The sequence below is a fragment of the Cololabis saira genome, chromosome 24, assembly GCF_033807715.1.
Source record: "Cololabis saira isolate AMF1-May2022 chromosome 24, fColSai1.1, whole genome shotgun sequence".
In the NCBI taxonomy this organism is placed as follows: domain Eukaryota; kingdom Metazoa; phylum Chordata; class Actinopteri; order Beloniformes; family Belonidae; genus Cololabis; species Cololabis saira.
The window spans coordinates 22,364,922-22,389,393 of NC_084610.1; the positions used below are offsets into that span (position 1 = coordinate 22,364,922).

A 24,472-nucleotide genomic window follows, 5' to 3' on the forward strand; every position below is an offset into this window, starting at 1 on the left:
TGTCCAACATTAGTCCTGTGACGACGTCCATCAGAACATCTGGAACAACTGCAGTTGATTTGAGACGGTTGTCAGTCACCGCTCAGGTCTGGTCAGGCTTTACATGACCCTAAACACCCGTCCGTGGGAGGAACCTCTTCTGCAACTCCTTACACTTCCTCATTTATCCCTTTTTGACACCAGGACCAGAACATCAAGTCACTAGAACAGGGGTCGGCAACCCAAAATGTTGAAAGAGCCATATTGGACCAAAAACACAAAAAACAAATATGTCTGGAGCCGCAAAAAATGACTGAGTCTTGTATAAGCCTTAGAATGAAGACAACACATGCTGCATGTTTCTATATTAGTTATAACTGGGGGAAGATGTTTTTTTCATTATGCACTTTGAGAAAAGTCAAAATGTTGAGAAAAAAAGTCTAAATGTCAAGGAAATAGTCAAAATTTCATGAAAAAAGTCTAAATGTCGAGATTAATGTTGAAGTACAATCGAGAAAAAAGTCTAAATGTCGAGAAGTCGAAAAAAAGTCCAAATTTCAAGAAAAAAGTTGAAATGTTGAGGAAAAAAGTCTAAATGTCGAGCAAAAAGTTGATATTTCGAGAAAAGTCAAAATGTCAAGGAAATAGTCAAAATTTCATGAAAAAAGTTGAAATGTCAAGATTAATGTTGAAGTACAATCTCGAGAAAAAAGTCGAAATGTTGAGAAAAAAGTCAAAATGTTGAGAAAAGTCTAAATGTCGAGGAAATAGTCCAAATTTCATGAAAAAAGTCGAGATTAATGTTGAAGTACAATCTCGAGAAAAGTCAAAATGTTGAGAAAAAAGTAGCGATTTCGAGAAAAGTCGAAATGTCAAGATTAATGTTGAAGTACAATCTCGAGAAAAAAGTTGAAATGTTGAGGAAAAAGTTGATATTTTGAGAAAAAAGTCGAAATGTCAAGATTAATGTTGAAGTACAATCTTGGGAAAAAAGTCGAAATGTCGAGATTAAAAAAGGAAAAAAGAAAAAAAGGAAAATAAGAAAAAAAGGAAAAAAAAGGTCAAACATTTTTTTTAAAAGCTCCAGGAGCCACTAGGGCGGCGCTAAAGAGCCGGACCACATCTGGACCAGACATATCTGGACCCATGATCTGGACCAACATGGCTCCATTTATTGCAGATGAAGCAGAGAAACACGATGAAACACTTATTTCACAGAAGACTCAATTAAACACACTCAAACGTAACATTTGAGCATTTATTTCTGATCATGCACATTTAACACAAACGGCAAAAAAATAAATACACCGTCACAAAAGATTGAACATTATGACAGTACTTAAAATCTATATACGATTCTATTGAACACCACTCTATAATTTTTTTCTGCAAATCAAGATTACTTCAAAACAAAGACTGCATGCATAGAAAAACAAACATAAAGAAGCAGTACACTTTCAAAGATGAAGAACTTGTCAGAACCGTGCGCTCCGGTACTCCTGGTACTCCCATTACTCCCAGTCGTCATCAGGGTCGGCCTGGGCGGCCGGCTGGGACGAGCCCATCTCCGAAGTCTGGGGGGGCAGACATGCAAGATCAGTGAAGGCAAACACCTACGAGGCTGATGGATGGATAAATAAATACCTTTCTGGAGTCTGTGGAGGCAAACGTCTTCCTGGTGGGGTTGAAGGCGGCGGGGGCGCCCGGGCCGCTGAACGCAGACTCCTCCAGCCAGGTGGGAACTTCCTGCTGAGCCTGCAGGTCACGACAGAGAGGGAAGAGTCGGTGAGCGGACTGAACCACGGAGAGACGATAAGAAGTTGTTTTTATCAGCCTGTTTCAGTTTCAGTCTAGTCTTCGGGTCAAGCTATCATTTTAGTTTTTATTAGTTTGTCACGTTCAGTCTTCTTTTAGTCGTGTCAAGTTTCAGTCGACTAATTCCAAATTAAAACATCATGTAACCGTGTCCGTTGTGTAGTTATTAAAACAACTCTCTGGTTTGATCTTTGTGGACGTGACGTCTCTGTTGAGTCAAGACAAACACGACGACCCACATTAAACATTTCCTGAACTTGAACCTTTAAATTCTTTTTTTGGGGTAAAGAAAAAAAAGAAAAAAACAACTTTAATTTATTTGGGTGAAGAAAAAAGGAGAAAAGAAAAAGAAAGGAAAGAAAAACCTGCAATTTCTTTTTTTGGTGAAGAAAAAAAACATCTTTAATTAATTTTTTTGGTGAAAAAAAAACAACCTTTAAATTCTTTTTTTGGGTGAAGAAAAAAAAGAATAGAAAAAAAAAAAAAGAAAAACGCATTTTAGTTGCTTATTTTAGTTATTTTTATATTAGTTATTTTTAGAATTGTCCATGACCATTTTAGTCTAGTTTTAGTCAAAGATTGTATTTAGCCAAACCCATTTTACAATTCAAACACGGTTATCTTATTATTATATTATACTACAGATTAAGGATCTGCTTAGAAAATTTCATCTCGTTTTGGTCATTGAAAATGAAGACACATTTTAGCAGTTTTTATTTTGTAATCTACATTTTAGTCTGGTTTTTATTCCTCTACGATATTGCATTATATATTTAATTATCGTTATTGTCACATTACCAGCATTTTCGTCTCGTTTTCATCGGGTGATAAAGGTTCATTGACAATATTTAGTCATAATTTTCGTTGACAAAAGCAACTTTAGTTCCCAGTAACCCAGAGAAACATCCAACGGACCTTTTTTTTTTAGACATACGTGCTTTTTATTCCTGCAGCTAATCAATAATCAGTCCCTTGTTACCTTGGACAGGATATTGACGAGGGACCGGGCCAGCTGGTTGTCGGCGTCGGGGTCGTAGAAGGAGACGGCCCGGCCCGTGTTGCCGCAGCGCCCCGTCCTCCCGATGCGGTGCACGTAGTCGTCAATGTTGTTGGGGAGGTCGTAGTTCACCACGTGCTGCACGTCCTGGATGTCCAGCCCGCGCGAGGCCACCGAGGTCGCCACCAGCACCGGACACTTGCCCGAGCGGAAGTCGGCCAGGGCCTGCTCGCGCTCCCGCTGCTCGCGGTCGCTGCCGGAGAAGAGACACGAGTTTAAACACGAGTTTAAACACCGGACCTACCGACGGGAACGCTGACGACCAAGGAGTGAAACTGGGGAACAGCCTGAAAAGCTAAAACTAAGTCAAAACATATCACCATTTAAAAAAAAGATACAAAAACATTCTATTCAAAATACAGATGTTAATAAACACGTAGATTGTACATTTATTAATATATCTATATACAGGACTGTCTCAGAAAATTAGAATATTGTGATAAAGTTCTTTATTTTCTGTAATGCAATTAAAAAAACAAAAATGTCATACATTCTGGATTCATTACAAATCAACTGAAATATTGCAAGTCTTTTATTATTTTAATATTGCTGATTATGGCTTACAGTTTAAGATATTTGAGTTTTCTTAAACTGTAAACCATGATCAGCAATATTAAAATAATAAAAGGCTTGCAATATTTCAGGTGATTTGTAATGAATCCAGAATGTAGGACTTTTTTGTTTTTGTAATTGCATTACAGAAAATCACAATATTCTCATTTTCTGAGACAGTCCTGTATATTGATGTATATCATGGATATAGATGTTATATGTAGGTATGTATATAGATTTATAGTTATGTGTAGATATGTCAATATATAGATTTATAGTAATTTTTATGTATATAATTAGAGGTAAATATATGAACCAGTATATATAGCATATCTACTCTTATATAGTTATTCAAGTATATTGTTATACCATTGCTGTCTATTGTTCTTTATTATATTGTAGTATTATAGTAAAGTAATGATAATGTAATACTATACATTATAATTACTTCTATTATTACATACATACATAGCACAACTAAATGCTGGATGTTTGTTTTGTTTTGACTATATTTATATATACATATAATTGAGTATTATATCACTGTATTGAACAGTTATTAAAATAGGTATGGGTGTTTTATCAGTAAGCTTATTGAAACTCGTCTTATTATACGTAAGAATGTATGTAAGATTCAGGGTTAGGACTGGATAAGTGGATACTTCATTTGCACTCCGTTTCCAAGTGCTATACGCACACTAATTAATTATATATATATATATATATATATATAAATAAAAAGAGAGTACAAAAAATATATACTGTATATATAGTTATATATATAAAAATAAGAGTACAAAAAATATATATATATATTATTTTTGTACTCTATATGTATATAAAATAAAATATCAGATATATTATTTTTGTACTCTTGTTATTTATATATATATATAAAAAAAGAGAGTAAAAAAAATATATACTGTATATATAGTTATATATATGAAAATAAGAGTACAAAAAATATATATATATATATATATATTATTTTTGTACTCTATATGTATATAAAAAGAGTACAAATATATATGTATAATATATATATATATATAAAAAAAGAGATTAAATAAAAAATATATACTGTATATAGAGAGTATATATATATATATATATATATATATATATATATATATAAATAAATAAATATATATAAAAAGAGTACAAAAAAAATAAATATATATATATAGTTTTTTGTACTCTTCTATTTATATCTATTTTATTAATATTTTATTAATAAAATGCTGGTGGGGCCGTACCCGTGGATGCTGGTGGTGGGAAGCTTCTCCTGGCACAGGAAGGTGGCGATGAAGTCGGCCTGCCTCTTGGTCTCCACGAACACCATGGTGCGTTCCTTCCCTGTAACGGAGAGACGTTCAGACGGGTCTATACGTCTATACGTGGCCGGGACCGGGCCGATCAACCCACCGGTGGTCCGGAGCACGTCCAGCAGCTGCTCCCTCTTGGAGAACTTGGTGACCTGCACGAAGGTCTGCTCCACGTCCGAGCAGGCTCCGCCCACAAACCCCACGGCCAGGAACAGGTAGTCCGTCTTCAGGAAATCAGCTGCCAATCTGCAAACAGGCCGTCGACAGGTTTAAACAGGTAAATTTAAGACTTTTTAATACTAAGAAATCCAGGCTGAGGTCGAGGTTGCCAGATCTGACAGATTCCAGCCCAAACAGGATGTAAAACTCACCGAAATAATGAAAAACCCGCTCAAATCATACATACATTCTCTTTGTTAAAACAGTCAATTATTAAATGCATAATAAATTTCAAGCTTCACACCATTTAACAGCATTAAAATAAGTTCAGGCTCCAAACAAAGACTACAATTTCATCGAGTAGATTAAGGCAAATAAAATATCAGAGTTAATTGTTTAAGTTTCTACTTTTCTGTATCATAATGGAAACTTTTTTGTTCATAATTTCTCCTAAATATTTTGTAAAAACCAGGAAAAGCAGCCCAGATTCTATTATTTTTCAGCCCAATTGGGAGGCGTCTAACAACTGTAAACTAGGCCTGTGTTGAAAAAAAATCGATTTCCCAATTCTAAATCGATTCTCAAATTAATTCCTAAAAATCGATTCATATGTCTAAAGATCGATTTTTTTTTTCTTTTATTTATTTATTTGTTTTTTTTCCCCATCATTACATTACAACTTTTGGTTATTTTTTTGTTTATCCCCAAAAAAGGAATGTTTTGTTGGACACGAGAATAACTTGTGTCATGTTTTTGCCTTTAAATATGTTTAAAGGTATGAAAACATTAAAGTGTTAGGTTATAATTGCATAAATTGTCTATATTTCATTACTTTATAAACTGTCTTGGGGTTACATTTGCAAAAAATGCTAAAAACCAAATTCTCATAAATGGGAAAAACTAAAACCGATTTCATCCGTCTCTGTTTCCTCCCTGGATCTGTTTGGTAATTCTGACCCACATGATGTTTCTGAAAGCAGTTCTATCAGCATTCTGGGAGCTGATTGGTCCTTACAGCATCATTAGCTGCCAATACTTGCTGTTGAATCTCAATATAATACTCGTATTAATATGTTGCAGAACTACAGTCATATAATTCATGCAGCAGCTCAAAAAACAATTTTAATAACACTAACCCAAATCAATATCGGAATCGAATCGGATCTTAATAATCGATTCTGAATCTTAAGAATCGGAATCGAATCGATTCTTGACATTTGAATCGATCCCCAGCCCTAGTATTTTTAGCAAAATGTGACTTTTTAAATGACGCGGGCGCCCTGGTAAAAGACGGATATTCATGAGGCGACCCGGTCAAACCTCTGGATGTCCTCGGGGTAGGTGGCGCTGAACATCAGCGTCTGCCGGTTCTCCTTGGTCGGCATCCCCGGCGAGCCCACCAGGCGACGCATGTCGGGCTCGAAGCCCATGTCCAGCATCCGGTCGGCCTCGTCCATCACCAGGTAGCGCAGCTTGCTCAGGCCCACCTGCAGACAGCAGCCGTTACAGCAGCCGTTACGTCTCCGAGCAGCGGCTGGGCGGAGCGTTCTGGTCGGTACTTACCTTCCCCCGGCCGATCACGTCCAGCAGCCGGCCCGGAGTCCCACACAGCACGCTGCAGCCTTTACAGATCTCCCGGATCTGGTAGCCGGTGCTGACGCCGCCATAGACGACCACCGGCCGCACGCACGTCCTGCAGCAGAGCGGCACAAAGTGAGGCTGATTTGTTACAAGTTTCAACAAATGATACACCAGTTCAACCCAGAGAACGTCCTGCCATCCAGAACCCATTTCACCCCCTTGATGGAGAAAAAATACGAGACATTTTATTATATTATTCATTTTGTGTATAACACATTTGCCTGTCCTTAAAAAATGAAAAATAATGGCCAGAGGTCTATTTATTTAATGGAATTATTTCTTCAAAATCAATTCCATTGCTTTATTTTCTATTTGACTGTCCTAACTGGCCGCAGCGACGCAGCGCCGTTTTGAGCTGAACCTTTCCTGTCGCTCGCGTTGAAAGCCGGTTAAAGCGCTGTAGGAAACGGTCACGGATGAGGAACGGCTGATCCAGTTAGTTGAAATGAGAAGTTAACTCTATGATTCCTCCTCATTTCACTACAAAAACCTCAATAAAGTGGCAGCTGCTGGAGGGAGATGGACAGAGAGCGTCCGACGTCACGCAGTGCTACGATAGTCGGACGCTCACATGCAGTTACACGGTTTTATAGTTGTGGACGTGGTTTGCATTTTGGTTACGTAACGAAAATGTGCAAATCTGGGGCCGGATTTACAAAACATTAAGAAAAAAAATCTTAAGTGTCATTTTTTTTCTTAAGTTCAGTCTTGAGAAGAAAAAAGAGAAGTCATATTCTCCTAAAAAGTTCCTAAGTATTTTCTCTACTTTCTTAAGTTTCTTAAGAAAAAACTAAAGAAAAAAATGGTATTCTTGAAATAAAAGTTCTCAAATTTGTTCTTGACTTTTTTCTTAACTTTAAGACAACCTTGACCTGTCTTAAAATGTCTTCTGTGAAAAGGTAATAATAATAATAATAATAATAATAATAATAATAATACGCCTCTAATATCACCTTTTTCATCACATTTTAGACAAGTTTAGACTAGTAGGTCATAGTTTGAGGATATACTTTGTGTAATTAATTACAAAGAGCCTGTTAACTGTTAGTTAGCATGTTAGTTAGCGTGGTAGTTAATTATTATTAATTTTCCCCAATAGTATTTTTTTTCACACATTAATCTCATCCACCATAACCTTGAAAAGTTCCTGCATCTCTTTTTCTCCTTCTCCATGTTTAGTGAGTGACTGACGGTTAAAACCAAACTACCTGTATAAATGTTTGTTGGCGCGTGCAATGACATATTTTAAGAAGTTCTTAAGTAGGAAAAATAAGAAATTCGTAAGAAATGACAGTTCTTAAGAAAATATTGAGGAATTGCACTTAAGAACTTTCTTATGAACTTCTTAGTTTTAGTTCTTAAGACATTTCTACTCCCGTTTAAGTGGCCCCATCTGGCCCCCCTATGAGGGCCCACTAGCCACACCCACCCGTGGCTGAACTTGCGGGCCTCCATGTAGATCTGGTTGATGAGTTCTCTGGTCGGGGCCACGATGACGGCCAGCGGCTCCTGCAGCTCCGTGAACTGGCTGGCGGCCACGCCGTCGGCCATCAGCTGCTGCAGGATGGGCAGCAGGAACGCCGCCTGCAACGAGGGGGGAGTAACGTTAGCTCTCTGCTCGGGTTCACACTCACCTGCCGGGCCGCGGGTCTCACAGTTTTCCCTGAGCCGGTCTGGGCGCAGGCCATCAGGTCTCTGCCCCCGGAGATGATGGGGATGCCGTGTTTCTGCACCGGCGTGGGCTTCGTGTAGCCAGACTTGCTGATGTTGTTCTTCAGGGACTCGCACAGGGACGCCTCCTCGAAGGTCTGGGGGGACAAGGGCCGTTAAACATACAACAAAAACAAACATATTTTTGTTTAGTTAAAGAGCAATTATAAATATACATAAGATGTTAGATGTTAATTGACATTACTAAGTAGGCCTGTGTTGAAAAATTCCTAAAAATCGATTAATATGTTTAAAGATTTTTTCCTCTTTTATTTATTTATGTATTTTTTTTTCATCATTACATTACAACTTTTGGTTATTTTTTTGTTTATCCCCAAAAAACGTAACGTCTTGTTGGACACGAGAATAACTAGTACCATGTTTTTGCCTTTAAATATGTTTAAAGGTATGAAAACATTAAAGTGTTCAGTTATATTTGGAGTTAGATTTTGAGTTTTTGCAGTGTAAAACTATGTAAAAAGTCTCCACAGTTGAGATCTAATGACAATTATGGTTTTATACAAAATAAACATTTGTTTAAACTAACAGTGATATACCAGCAATATGTTGTAGTATGTTGTATAGTAATCTAATATAACTGTAATAATAACCGATCTGCATGATGCGTAAGATGCTCGGCACGCCTTTTCTATACGAAATATTTATTGATCAATTTTAAATCTTTCCTTATAGGCTGTTATTACTAAATGTTATCATTAAGTGAGAAAAAAAAATTCCATGACTTTTCCAAAACTTTTGGGGTGAACTTGTTTCCAAAACTTTTCCAGGCCTTGAAAATTACATTTTCAAATTCCATGACTTTTCCAGGTTTTTCCTAAATGTATGAACCCTGACAGTTGCACTGTTATTACTTTGATGTTCAAACTACTTCCAAGAAAAATGCTCTGTTTAAGAACTAAATGATAAAATAAAAATGGGGGACAACCTGGATCTGTTTATTCAGCATTTGATTATTTTAAATGTGTTACGAATAGGCCTGTGTTGAAAAAAAATAAAAATAAATAAATACATTTTCCCCATTCTAAATCGATTCTCATATTAATTACTAAAAAGCAATTTGTATGTCTGAAGATCGATTTGAAAACATTAAAGATTTCAGTTATAATTGCATAAATTGTCTATATTTCATTACTTTATATACTGTCTTGGGGTTACATTTGCATAAAATGCTAGAAACCAAATACTCAAAAATTAAAAACCGAAATAGACTGAAAATGGAACAAATAAAAACGGAATGTGGGAAAAAAGGGAGCTGATTGGTCCTTACAGCATCATTAGCCAATACTTGCTGTTTAATCTCAATATAATACTAGTATTCATTTTTTGCATAACTACAGTCATATAATTCATGCAACAGCTCAAAAAAACAGTTTTAATAACACTAACCCAAATCAATATTAGAATCGGATCTTGACATTTGAATCGATCCCCAGCCATATGCAAAATTAAAAAATTCCTCGATCATTTTTTGTAATCCAATTATTGGAGGAATCATTTCAGCCTCAGTCCTGACCCGTCCAGGCGTCTGAACTCACCATGATGGCCTGCGGCGGGTTGATGCCGCTCACGTCCACCAGGATCTTGTCGTACTTGTCGAAGTTGATCCCCGACTTGTAGTGGGAGTGGGAGAAGATGGAGTCCTCGTCCTCGGGCAGGGTGGGCGGGATGTACGTGACCCTCGGTTCTGCGGGTCGACAGAGAAACAGTCGGTGTTACATCACCGGAACCAGCACGGTTCTACCAGTAGGGATGTCCCGATCCATTCACGTTGTTTCGGTCTTATCGGAATCATGCGTCGCATCTCGATCAGGGATCGGATCAATATTTTATTCTCATTATTTTGATCAGCACATCAAACAGATCATGGAAAGATGGAAAAATGGTGGTGCAGCGTGTGGCTGTCGTGTAAATTTAGTTCAATAAAGTTGTTTATGGTGAACTGCACACAGCTGCGTTACAGCGGAGGTAAAATAAATAAAAGTTAAGTTACAACGGTGACTGAAAACCCAACGAAACTGGCAACATTTTATTCTTTAAGCCAGAAAAAGACGTTTGTTTACATGTCTGCTGGGTATTTTAGGTTGAGCTGCTGTTTTATGTTTAAATTGCACTATTTTTACTAGTTAATAGTCCATACACAATTTAACCAACAAGTTTCCATGACTATACATGACCTCTAAAACGCAAAATCTTACCAGGAATATTTGTCTTATTTCTAGTTAAAATGTCTCATTTTTAGTCAAAAAATCTCATTACACTTAAAACAAGAGTAATTACCAGAAAAATAACTTGTTATTTGACAATTTACACCTGTTTCAAGTAAATTTTCACTTTAAATAAGTAGAAAAATCTGCCAGTGGAACAAGATTTAATTTCTATTTACAAGCAAAAAAATCTTGTTCCACTGGGAGATTTTTCTACTTATTTTAAGTGAAAATCTACTTGAAACAGGTGAAAATTGTTGTTTTTTCCAGTGATGAGTCTTGTTTTAAGTGTAATGACATTTTTTTTGACTAAAAATGAGACATTTTAACTAGAAAGAAGACATTATTCTTGTTAAGATTTTGAGTTTTTGCAGTGTAAAACTATGTAAAAAGTCACCACAGTTGAGATCTAATGACAATTATGGTTTTATACAAAATAAACATTTGTTTAAACTAACACTGACATACCAGCAATATGTTGTAGTATATGTTGTATAGTAATCTAATATAACTGTAATAACTAATAACCTATCTGCATGATGCGTAAGATGCTCGGCACGGACTTTTCTATACGAAATATTTATTGATCCATTTTAAATCTTACCTTATAGGCTGTTATTACTAAATGTTATCATTAAGTGAGAAAATAAATTCCATGACTTTTCCAAAACTTTTGGGGTGAACTTGTTTCCAAAACTTTTCCAGGCCTTGAAAATTACATTTTCAAATTCCAGGTTTTCCAGGTTTTTTCAAAATGTATGAACCCTGATAGTTGCATTACTTATTATTATTACTTTGTTGTTCAAGCTACTTCCAAGAAAAATGCTCTGTTTAAGAGCTAAATGATAAAATAAGGTGAATAAAATAAAAATGGGGGACAACCTGGATCTGTTTATTCTGCATTTGATCATTTGAAATGTGTTACGAAAGTTTCGGATCGGGACCCGGTATCGGCAGTAGGGATGGGCGGTATGGACTAAAAAATGTATCACGATAATTTCTGGAATTTATCCCGATAACGATAAAAAAAATACCAATTCAACTCCACCTTTTTAACTATAAATCTATCTCGCTCTCAGATCCGCCATGTTTGTTACACAAAAACGTATCAACGGGAATTTATCCTGTTTTCTTTTTCTTTCTTTCTTTCTGCGATACTCAAATCAAATGACTCAGAACCATATCATCCCCATCTACAAGTGAGGGGTTCACTTACTTTCACCTTCACCTCCTTCCTCCTTTGGATCTTTATCCTTCCTGTCCTCTGCAGGACACGGAGAGAGGGGTCACATCAGAACACGTTCACACACAAACACTAACGGGTTAATCAGAACACGTTCACACACAAACACTAACGGGTTAATCAGAACACGTTCACACACAAACACTAACGCAGTGATTCCCAACCTGTGGGCCACGCCCCCCGGTGGACCGCAAAGGTATTGCAAGTGGGCCCCCAAATAATTTCCAAAAAATTATGATTTTTGTGGGGGGTATAATTATATAAAAATATACAGAATAATGTTTTAAATGTTAAAACTCAGTTATGTTTAAAATGATAAAAATGTTTAAATATTATTTTCATTATTTTGTTTTGTTTTTCCTTCAAGTATTAGACATGTGACAAGCAAATGAGTGATAGGAACTTTTGTTGTTATCGGTCGGACCACTTTGCAGCGGAACTGCATTGCACTCGACTTATTTACGTTTGATGCTGATTCCTGAAACTGGAGTATAAAGATGGATAGCTGGCTAGCAACAGGGGGAATTAAAAAGAGACTGATGGTGAATCGACAGGTGATCTCCACACCGTCAAACAAAAAAGAAGAGGTTGGAGAAAGTACAGTGCTGAGTACTTAGCGCTGGGATTTTTTTGGACCGGCACAGAAGCTGAACTGTTACTGCGGTGCGTTGTGTGCTCTGAGATACTGTCAAACGAAGCCTTGAAGCCAAGTAAACTGCGCCGTCACCTCGAGACAAAACATGAACAGTATGTGGCCAAGCCAGAGTCCTGCACTGGGTCGGGAATTTTTATTTTTTTAAAAACCACCCGCAAATCAGCTGTTTTTGCGGGTACCCGTCCGGTACCCATCCCAGTGCAGGACTCTGGGCCAAGCCCACTGGATTTTTTTGAGAAAACAAGCTCAGGGAATATCAGATTGATAAAAGAAGGTAATCGAGTGTATGGGCAGCGAGAATACGAATGCTGTGGAAGCGTCCTTTCGGGTCTCCCAACTCATAGCCAAGGCGGGAATACCACACACCATCGGCGAGACTTTAATTCTTCCAGTCAAACAAAGAATTGATGCCATGGCAGATAATGTGTCAGAACAGCTGATCCAAAGCCTGAGAACGCATTATATGGCCTTTGTATTTATGGGGTCGGAGGTGGGCCGCGAACATTTTTGAGACATAAAAGTGGTCCCTGAGTTGGAAAAGGTTGGGAACCACTGCACTAACGGGTTAATCAGATCCAGTGGTACCGACCTCGGGAGAACACGTCCTCGTCCGCCCCCCGGTAGCCTACGAGACAGAAAACAGTTACAACCGGCTCACAGACCACGTTAGTTTCTACTGCTGCTCATTTATCTACTGCTGCTCTTTACCTCCTCCGAAGCCGCCTCTCCCGCCCGACTCGCCGCCTGAACAACAAATCACATGTTTAACTCAAATATATATCAAAATATATACACAACTCCAAACCAATTATGTTCAAAGGGATTTAAATCAATACCTCTCCTGAACCCTCCTCTGTCCCCGCCTCTGCCGCCTCGTCCTCCTCGAAACCCTGACAAACAAAATACTGAGTCAAGAACGAGTACATGGTTTACAGGACTGTCTCAGAAAATTAGAATATTGTGATAAAGTTCTTTATTTTCTGTAATGCAATTACAAAAACAGAAATGTCATACATTCTGGATTCATTACAAATCAACTGAAATATTTCAAGCCTTTTATTATTTTAATATTGCTGATTATGGCTTACAGTTTAAGATTAAGATTCCCAGAATATTCTAATTTTTTGAGATAGGATATTTGAGTTTTCTTAAGCTGTAAACCATGATCAGCAATATTCAATAATAATAAAAGGCTTGCAATATTTCAGTTGATTTGTAATGAATCCAGAATGTATGACATTTTTGTTTTTGTAATTGCATTACAGAAAATCACAATATTCTAATTTTCTGAGACAGTCCTGTACATGGTTTATGTCAGAGGGATAAATCAAATAAGTGACCTGTGTGTGGATGTGTGTTCATGTCGTTCGCTGACATTATGCTAAAATATAATCTGGGATACAAAGGTCATTTTTTGAAATATTTACAAATAACGAGAATAATTTAGTCCCAACAAGAATACACTGATGATTTTTTCCTCCACGATATTGCATTATATATTTAATTATTGTTATTGTTAATTATTGTCACATGACCAGCATGTTCGTTGCATCTCGTTTTCCTCAGGTGATAAAGGTTTGTTGACGACGATATTTAGTCATAATTTTCCTTGACGAAAGCAACTTTATAGGGGATCAAATAGAAATTCCAAATGTATCTAAACATGAATGGGGGATTTTACAAGTTGGGATGGTCAAGCTGCTCAGTCGCCCAGATATTAAACCGTAGGTGGAAATAATGTCAGCAGTTGCATCATATGAATAGTTGTTGGCTAGAATTAACAATGAACATTTTAGGAGGCCTGGGAACATTTTTTTTTTTTTTTTTTAATAATAATAATAATAATAATAATAATAGAGACATTTCTAGACATGGTGCTCATTGTTTATTTTGGATGTTTTTTTTTATAAATACATTTTAAAAAATGTGGATGAGGCCTGTGTATAGTATTGTATGCTGGATATAGTCTGTTGATGATGGTGCTAATGTTTGTTTTCCAGTTTGACTGTATGTTTATGGGTGTATGAATAGATAAAAAAACCTTTAATGACAGAAAAAAGTTCATGAAGTTTGCCTCTTTCAAATTAAAAGAAAAGATGCCTACCGTTTTCAGAGGCTCCGTTCTCATCTTTAGATCCTAGAAAGACACCATGCTTTAGGAAATATCGTCCAGATACTAATAAATACATAATGTTCAAGTATTACCGTTGAATCCGTTATGATCCGTTCCTCCAAACCCTCCAAACCCTCGGCCGCGCCCTGACAGAGGAAACCACAACGTCACACACTTGATATTAGCAGAACTAACGGGTGCTCAAGGTCACTTCATCCCAACCAGGGGTCGCAACACAAAATGTTTTAGAGCCATATTGGACCAAAAACACAAAAAACAAATATGTCTGTAGCCGCAAAAAATGAAAAGTCTCGTATCAGCCTTAGAATGAAGACAACACATGCTGCATGTAGCTATATTAGTTATAACTGTTTTTTTCATTATGCACTTCGTGAAAAAAGTCGAAATTAATGTTGAAGTCCAATCCCAAGAAAAAAGTCGAAATGTCGAGCAAAAAAAGTCGAAATGTCGATCAAAAAAAGTCAAAATGTCGATCAAAAAAAGTCAAAATGTCGATCAAAAAAAGTCAAAATGTCGGGCAAAAAAAGTCAAAATGTCGGGCAAAAAAAGTCAAAATGTCGGGCAAAAAAGTCAAAATGTCGGGCAAAAAAGTCAAAATGTCGGGCAAAAAAGTCAAAATGTCGGGCAAAAAAGTCAAAATGTCGGGCAAAAAAGTCAAAATGTCGATCAAAAAAAGTCAAAATGTCGATCAAAAAAAGTCAAAATGTCGATCAAAAAAAGTCAAAATGTCGGGCAAAAAAAGTCAAAATGTCGGGCAAAAAAAGTCAAAATGTCGGGCAAAAAAAGTCAAAATGTCGGGCAAAAAAAGTCAAAATGTCGGGCAAAAAAGTCAAAATGTCGGGCAAAAAAAGTCAAAATGTCGAGCAAAAAAGTCAAAATGTCGAGCAAAAAAGTCAAAATGTCGAGCAAAAAAAGTCAAAATGTCGAGCAAAAAAAGTCAAAATGTCGAGCAAAAAAAGTCAAAATGTCGAGCAAAAAAAGTCAAAATGTCGAGCAAAAAAAGTCAAAATGTCGAGCAAAAAAAGTCAAAATGTCGAGCAAAAAAGTCAAAATGTCGAGCAAAAAAGTCGAGATTAAAAGGAAAAAAAGAGAAAAGGGAAAAAAGAAAAAGAAAAAAAAGTATATTTTTGAAAAAGCTCCGGGGAGCCACTAGGGCAGCACTAAAGAGCCGAATGCGGCTCTAGAGCCGCGGGTTACCGACCCCAACGAAGGTCATCCAAACGATCAATTAACAATGACCTTAATAGCGGGGAGGTGCACCTGAGAAGCCCCCCCCACCCCCCCAGTGTCCCCAGGTTTTTCTCAAGTTTCTTTAGCCCTATTTTTTACAAGTACTGCGTGACACCCTGTTGCCGCCGGGCAGGTCGCCCAGGCCCCGTCTGGGGACCGGGCCGCTCCGCTCACATCTGAAGCTGGAAGCTACCGTCATGTGTCCCACCTCGGCCTCCTCGTCCGCTGGAACTTCTGTCTCCGTCGTCGTTGTTGTTCCAGGAGGAGCCGCCGTCTGTGAAAGAGAGATGAGGTTTTTGAGGCATCAGGGGGCAACAAACTCCCGAAGTCCGTTTAACTGACAACATCAACAACCATAAAAGTAGGGGTGTAATATATCGTGCCACGAAATTTGGCGATACAAAAACGTCACGATACGTGTCGTTTAGGCCTGTGTTGAAAAAAAAAAAAAAAAAACAATTTCCAAATTCTAAATCGATTCTCATATTAATTCCTAAAAATCGATTCATATGTCTAAAGATCCATCTTTTTTTTTGGGAGTTTTTTTTTTCTTTTATTTATTTATGTTTTTTTTTTTTCATCATTACATTACAACTTTTGGTTATTTTTTTGTTTATCCCCAAAAAAGGAATGTTTTGTTGGACACAAGAATAACTAGTGCCATGTTTTTGCCTTTAAATATGTTTAAAGGTATGAAAACATTAAAGTGTTAGGTTATAATTGCATAAATTGTCTATATTTCATTACTTTATATACTGTCTTGCAAAAAATGCTAAAAACCAAATGCTCAAAAATTAAAAACCAAAAAAGACCGAAAATAGAACAAATAAAAACGGAATGTGGGAAAAAATAAAACTGATTTCATCCGTCTCTGTTTCCTCCCTGGATCTGTTTGGTAATTCTGCCCCACGATGTTTCTGTTTCAGTTCTATCAGCATTCTGGGAGCTGATTGGTCCTTACAGCATCATTAGCTGCAATACTTGCAGTTTAATCTCAATATAATACTAGTAGTAATATTTTGCAGAACTACAGTCATATAATTCATGCAACAGCTCAAAAAACAGTTTTAATAACACTAACCCAAATCAATATCGGAATCAAATCAAATCAAATCTTGACATTTGAATCGATCCCCAGCCCTAATCCCCAAAGGTGGGAGGATGAAACGATACCGGGGTTCACCTTACGGCCTCAGGCTGGAGCAGGTGAAGCTCTGAGCTCTGGCACAAGATAAATAACAGTCATGTTGCATTTGGAGTTTGGGACTTTTCATAGTTTATTTATTTACTTTTATCTATTTATTTAATTTTAGTTGTTACATTTCTGGAAAAGAAAAAAAGTCAAGTCATACATGAGAGAAACTATTCAGTTTGTGGCAAAATATTTGTACTTGTATGAAACTGAAGATCATAATGCAAATCTGACATTTACTTTTAGTTCAGTTTGTGGAAAATGGTTGGCCTGGCTTTCTCTTTAAAACTTAAACAGTTATAAAGCATTACAAACTGTAACAATAGGGCAAACGCACAGCAGTGTTTCCCCTAGAATTTTTTTCAGGCCCGGTGGTACCACCGAAAAAATCTTAAACAGACGAGGCGCGTGGGACGGCATATTGGACATGTAGCAATATAACAAAGTTTTACATTAAAAATCATTGTAGGCCTATATTGCTGAATGATATCACTTCAATGAAATAATAAGATTTAATCTAACCTTTAACCAAAGTGTCATGGGCCTGAAAGGTCTGACCCATATGAGCATTGAGCACATCTTTTCTATATATTTCAGAGGGATCTCTATGAAAACCCTCTGGGATGGTCCTCTTTTAACGGCTGCTCGTGCTGACGGCATATGTGACAAAACATCCCTATTCACAATTGAGATTATATCAGTTATAAATAATTTAAACATTGTAGAAGATTTTTTTCCCCGTTTGGTTATAACAGAGCAGAACCATAAATCAGCCTAGACGCTCATACATGGCTGGCGCTAGGACCCCGCGGACGCCTGGTGTGTGTTCGGGCTGTTTTTTTCCTTCATGCTTTTCCTGCAGCGTCTCATGCAAACACAAACACACGGACCTGCAGAAACATTTCTTTATATCATGTTGTCTGTCGCCCGCAATATTTTTTCTTTTTTTTTTGGCTAGCCACAAACTCTACACATCCCATAATATATTATAATATGACCGCGCTCTCAGCAGCGTTACTAGGCAACGAAGCAGGTTGACTCCCGTTGCAGAACAGCTGCAGAGGCTCCTAACGTAAATGATCATTGATTTTTTTTTAGGCCTGGCGGGGGGTCTCGTTGGCCTGGCGGCCCCGCCAGGCCTATATAATGGTAGGGGAAACACTGCACAGCATTGTTTTGTATTTTGTGTCTTTCAAATAAAAGACCATTTTTTTCCAGTCATATGTTCCTCATTTAAGGTTAAAAAAATACTGCTATAATATCGTATCGTTATCGTGAGATTAGTGTATCGTTACACCCCTACCTAAAAGTGTACTGATTACCTGATGAGAAAGACTTCTGGAAACCTCCTCTTCCTCCTCCTCTTCCGCCGCCGCGGCCTAGAAAACACGACATCAATGTAGGACGGCCTTTAAAGTGAAACATCGCTGGTTCTACTTCCTGTACTCACCTCTTCCAAATCCACCCCCATCACCCTTCCACGAGTCTGTGGGCGCAGCTACAAGTAAAATAAATACATGATCAATGCTACGTTTAAACAAAAAAAAAAAAAAGAAAAGGTTTTATTACTCCCCCGCCATGCAAACCCTTAAACCAGGGGTGTCAAATGTGCGGCCCGAGAGAGATTTTCATGCGGCCCGCGAGAAGTTTCCAACGCAAAAAAACGAAATGTTAATTTACTAAAAAGGAAGGCATAAATAATTGCCATGAATCGCAGCATATCCAATAATATATTTCTTCTACAAATCCATCGTTATTCCACAAAGAGAGCAGTTTGACATTGTTTTAGTTTTCTAGAATGCATTTGCCGATTTTATTTTTTTGTAGACGGTCGTTGATTTTTTTTATTAACTGACTAATATTATATATTTTCGCAGGAAAAATTTCACGGCTAAAAAGATGATAGAAGATATTTGTTGGGAGAATTTCAGTTTTGAATACGAGGATAGTGACAAAGTAAAACAATTAAAAAAAGAAGTGCTGACTTTTTCGGCACACTGGCGTAAATATCCGCGCCAATTTTTAAAAATAAATACACTTAATTGTACTGGAAAAATCTCTAAATCACAAAGAAACACTCTCGGATGTAATAAGAAAGATTTTGCTTTTAATTAAATTTCCTATAAAAAAGCGAAATATAAAAAAAACATACTTGTGTCTGTTTATCTTTGTAAAATGATATTAAAAGTATCTTACATAATTTGAAAAAAATTAGAAATTTCAAGAAAAGATCCTGAAGAAATATATTTTACATAGAGTGTAAACAAAGTGCATATTTCCTTTAAAATTAACTAAACTCATATTGGATTAAATAACAATAGTAAAAAAAAAAAAAAAAGAATTAGAAAAAAAAGATTTTGCACCGTTTTTTTTTATTTTGAGCGTGCAAGCGAGAAAAAAATGGGTCAAATCTGGCCCGCCAAGCGAAATAAGTTTGACACCCCTGCCTTAAATGCATTACAATAAGGGTCCAAAACGTGAGAACATCTTCAACACATACCTTCGTTTGTTGCTTGGCTGTTTCCTGTGAACTTCGTAGTTTCCTGTAAACGTGGGTTTAAATCGTTAAACCGTCTATTCACATGTCAACCACACATTTACAAATGATCCGAAAAGTTGGATATTTGAGAGTTCAAATATTTTACCTCTTCTTCCCACTCGTCCATTTTTAGATTAGTTTACCTTAAAAAAAAAAAAAAAGACCATTTAGACACTTTGAACCACAGGACATTTTTAGATCTGCTCAAGTATATTATAACTAACATTGGAGTGTTTATATTATATATTTATTAGGGCTGTCAAAGTTAATGCGTTAACTTAACGCCTACAATTTTTTTAACGCACGACTAACACCCAGGATAATAATAAAAAAACACGTATTATATGATTTTTATTTTTTGAGCCTTTTATTTTCCTCCATGTGAGGTTAGACATAATTACATGTAAAATTGAACTTTAATGCACTTCTTGTACAATGTTTGTGATGCATATGGTTCATTGTTTTACAGGACTGTCTCAGAAAATTTGAATATTGTGATAAAGTCCTTTATTTTCTGTTATGCAAAAATGTCATACATTCTGGATTCATTACAAATCACCTGAAATATTGCAAGTCTTTTATTTTTTTAATATTGCTGATCAAGAAAACTCAAATATCATATCTCAAAAAATTTGAATATTCTGGGAATCTTAAACTGTAAGCCATAATCAGCAATATTAAAATAATAAAAGGCTTGCTATATTTAAGTTGATTTGTGATGAATCCAGAATGATTTTTTTTTATTGCATTACAGAAAATAAAGAACTTCATCACAATACTCTAATTTTCTGAGACAGTCCTGTACATTGAGCTGCTTAAAAAAAAACAAGGAATCTTAAGTTAGTCTTTACAAGTGTAAAGTTGGGGACTACATTGTGTATTTATGAAGGAATGTTACATTCAGGTCAAAAGCTTTTTTTGTGGAAAGTTGAATAAACATGGGCATAAAGCAGCATATTTGCCCTTTCTTATGTTGTTAAACGTATTAAAACATTAAAAAAAAAATACCTTAAGGTAATTTAGAACAGCAAAAAATGTGTGAATAAATGTGCGATTAATCACGAGTTAACTATGGACAATATGCAATTAAATAAAATTAATCATTTGACGGCCCTAATTTTTTTTTATATATATATAAAAGAATTAGGGCTGTCAAATGATTAATTATATATTTTTTTTTAATATATATATAATTTTTTTATTAATTAAATTAAATTAAATTAATTAAATAACACACACACACACACACACACACACACACACACACACTCTCAATCAGCGATTCAAAGGGCAGAACTGGATCCCCGCTGACTGGCCACGCCCCCTACATGTCAATCATACGTTGCCGTGGTTACCGGTGTTCTGCCATTTTTTGCTGCTTTGCCAAAAAAGGCTACCTAATGGTTTTTCTACCTTTGTAGAGGTACAATTTTACTGTGTTTTACTCCCTAAACCACTTCCTTTCCCCCCGAAGTGGTCCTTGTCGCTTGCCAAGACGCCATTGTAAATAAGAACGTGTTCTTAATGACCTGCCTGGTTAATTAAAGGCGAATGACTGAATTAATATCAAATAAAGCGATATAATTGTTTTTTTTTTCTCTCTTTATCGCATAATGTTCACAAAGTGTAATGCAATTCATGTCATGGGTCGTGTATTTTGAAGGATAAAAAACTCAACATCCCATATTATCAATTTTATATCGTGCAAGAAATGATTGGCGTGGCAGTTAAAACTTTTCGACTGTGCGCATGCGCAGAACCACAAAGTAGCATTTTTCGGCAGGGAGCAAGAATCGGCGGAACACCGGCTCCTTCAACCGATTTTTTTTTGTATTTTAATACAAAATTCCTCTATACCAGGGGTCCCCAACCCTGGTCCTCGAGGGCCGGTGTCCTGCATGTTTCCCTGCTTCATTGCACCGTGATTTTTGATGTTTTTGACCGTGATAAAAGTGACTGTTTCGTTAACAATTATGCAGAACTCGACGACAAGCTGATGATGATTAATTAGAATCAGGTGTTAAAGCAGAGAAAACTCTTAAAACATGCAGAACAGAATAGGTATAGAGCAATTTGTATTAAAATACAAAAAAAATACTTTGTCATCAAAAGGCTTTTTAAAAATTACATTAAATTAAAAATCTAAATGTTAATTGCACCGTAGGGCCGCCTCGCTCTGCCCCCCAGCGGCCGGTCAGGGAACTGCAGCGGCTCCATCATTAGCGTCTAACGAGCAACACGTGGTCGCTTTTTAGCGCGTTTTCCACCTCGAAGCGGAGCTACGAACCGAATATAACCTCGAATGTGGGCCGTGAAACTAAAACATGCATGGCAGGTTGCAGGTTCTAGTCCCGGGTGTGGACAGGTTTCGGCTCCCAAAGGCCGGACAGAGCCGGTGCGTGGCGGCCTCGCCGCCATTATGTGAAGCCAAGTTTGTGCGAATTTGACATGAACGTCGACGTCTTTCACTAAATAATAAAAAATTACACCTGCAACAGGTGGATTGTTGCAGATTATTAACTAATTACGCAAAATAAATTTATTTTTTTAATTTTATTTTTAAGTCCAACACCTCGAGCGACCTTGGTGAATCCCTATTTTTATTTAAAAACATGCATTCATCAAATAAAGTGTTTTTGTTGGTGTGAAAAGTTGTAAAAATGAAATAAAAGAGTTGTCGTACCTGGTCCTGTAGAGTTGAACGTCCACCTCGTGCTGAGACCTCGCACCTTCTGCAGGTTTCTCCTCCTGACGTCGCGACAAACGGACGGACAGGTGTCGGCGGGTTGCCAGGTCCGCCGCTTTCCCGCCAGTCTGCGTTCTAAACCAGAGGAATATTTGAAAGGACGAATAAAGATTTTTTTTTTTTCTGGGGTGTAAATATACGTTTTCTACGGAAGATTATTAGGGCCAGGCAGGAGAAAAATAAAAATTATATTTTAGTTTATTTAAAAAAAAAAAAAAAAAAGTTCATTATGCACTTCGGGAAATACGGAAGAGTATCAGGGCCATGCAGGAGAAAAAATATTTGAGAGGGAAGATTTTTTTTTATTGTGCATGTAGAAAAAAGTCGAAATGTCGAAAAAAAAAGTCGAAATGTTGAGATTAATGTTGAAATACAATTTCAAGAATAAAGTCGAAATTTCGTGAATAAAGTCGAAATGTCGAGAAAAAACTTTTTTCTCAACATTTCAACTTTATTCACGAAATTTTGACTTTTTTCTCAACATTTCGACTTTTTTCTCGAAATTGTATTTCAACATTAATCTCGGCATTTCGCCTTTTTTCTCAACATTTCAACTTTATTCACAAAATTTTGACTTTTTTCTCAACATTTCGACTTTTTTCTCTCGACATTTCAACTTTTTTCCCTACGGAAGAGTATTAGGGCCAGGCAGGAGAAAAATAAAAATAATATTTTAGAGGATTTTTTTTTCATTATGCACTTCGAGAAAAATGTCGAGAAAAAAGTCAAAATTTTGTGAATAAAGTTGAAATGTCGAGAAAAAAGTCGAATTGCCGAGATGTTGAAATGTTGAATGTTGAAATACAATTTCGAGAAAAAAGTCGAAATGTTGAGAAAAAAGTCAAAATTTCGTGAATAAAGTTGAAATGTTGAGAAAAAAGGCGAAATTTCGACTTTATTCACGAAATTTCGACTTTATTCTTGAAATTGTATTTCAATATTAATCTCAACATTTCGACTTTTTTCTCAACATTTCAACTTTTTCTCGAAGTGCACATTAAAAAAAAATCTTCCCCTCTCAAATATTTTTTCTCCTGCATGGCCCTAATACTCTTCCGTAGGTTTTGTTTGTATGTTTGATTTTATTTTTATTTTTTTTCTATGTATATTTTTTAAATTACAAACACACTTGTCCGTTTTTGCCTGCAGCCCCCACTACTGGACAAACACGACCTCCAATTACTCAGTTAAAATGGTAAATAACATTTCTCTTTTTTTTCATATTTGAGGGTAAACTTTTATTCTCCTTTTTTCTCTTCTCTTCTCTTCTCTCCTCCTCATCCCTTTCTCTGTCATTTCTTCCTGCTTTAATGAATCCCCCTTTTAAACCCTTTTTTTTCATTTATTTTATTTATCCTATTTATCTATTTAGCTTTATTTATTTTTTGGCTGCTGTCTCTCTCCGGAAATAACCATCATTATAGAAAACACATGTGTATGAGTATGTTGGTTTGTTTCAAACCAAAAGCAAAATTGGATTAAACTGGACATGCTTCCATGAAATCCAGCCCTCAAGTGAATGACAGCTTCTTGCAAGTTGTAAGGTATCTGGTTAATTCAGAAAAACAGAGCAGATTATTTTTTCATTAAAACTTTTCTCGGAATTCTGAGATAATTATCTCATTAGTTCAGAAAAACCGAGCAGATTTTTTTTTTCAAGTGAATGGAATAAGCTTCCGTAGTTTTGTATTAAAAAAAAAAAGATTCTCTGACCTGCAGTAATATTCTTTAATTGGCACAGACTTTATTTACTTACTTGCCTGCTGGAACAACTCTGCAGCTGTACTTTACCAGAATGGAGGGGCAAGTTTAAGGGTTTTTTGAAAACTGTAAATGCAGCTTTTACTTTGATCCTGTATCTGAGTGCATGAGGTGAAGACAAGTACTGAATGTTTTTTCTATCCAGACTGCAGCAGCTTCCTGGTCGACCCTGGTGCAGCTTCACCTGCAACGATTCCTAGTGTTATGCCAACGACAAGCCGTGGGCCGCAAAATACAGCAAGGTCCTTGAAAGTCCTTGAATTTCGCAACTGGAAGGAGATAAAGACGACACTGAAGAACATGAAGAATCACAACAGAGAGGCTCAAGAGAAATATACAACAATAAAGTTGGAAACTTTACTAAAGCTACCGACATCAGGTTCAGATCAGCTAGAGGAGGAGTTTCAGGATACATGGATTGGCCCATTTAATGTAATCAGAACCAGAATCAGAATCATGTTTATTTGGTCAAATCAGGTCAAACAAGACAGGGAATTTGACTCTGGTAT

At 36.6% G+C, this 24,472-nt stretch overlaps 1 protein-coding gene across 1 annotated transcript; it reads right to left on the reverse strand.

Moving 5' to 3' along the window:
• Positions 1 to 1,321: 1,321 nt before the first annotated feature.
• Positions 1,322 to 24,378, reverse strand: ddx4 (DEAD (Asp-Glu-Ala-Asp) box polypeptide 4). The gene is made up of 22 exons (XM_061715778.1): positions 24,334 to 24,378; positions 24,148 to 24,232; positions 22,140 to 22,277; positions 18,368 to 18,415; positions 18,240 to 18,296; positions 15,934 to 15,999; positions 14,567 to 14,620; positions 14,466 to 14,498; positions 13,198 to 13,251; positions 13,070 to 13,105; positions 12,951 to 12,986; positions 11,680 to 11,727; positions 9,795 to 9,943; positions 8,184 to 8,336; positions 7,958 to 8,112; positions 6,451 to 6,580; positions 6,208 to 6,374; positions 4,829 to 4,974; positions 4,660 to 4,759; positions 2,774 to 3,044; positions 1,624 to 1,734; positions 1,322 to 1,553 (listed from the first exon to the last, which is right to left on the reverse strand). The coding sequence occupies exons 1-22, from the start codon at positions 24,376 to 24,378 to the stop codon at positions 1,491 to 1,493; spliced, it is 2,145 nt and encodes a 714-aa protein (XP_061571762.1). The 3' UTR covers positions 1,322 to 1,490.
• Between the last annotated feature and the right edge of the window lie 94 nt (positions 24,379 to 24,472).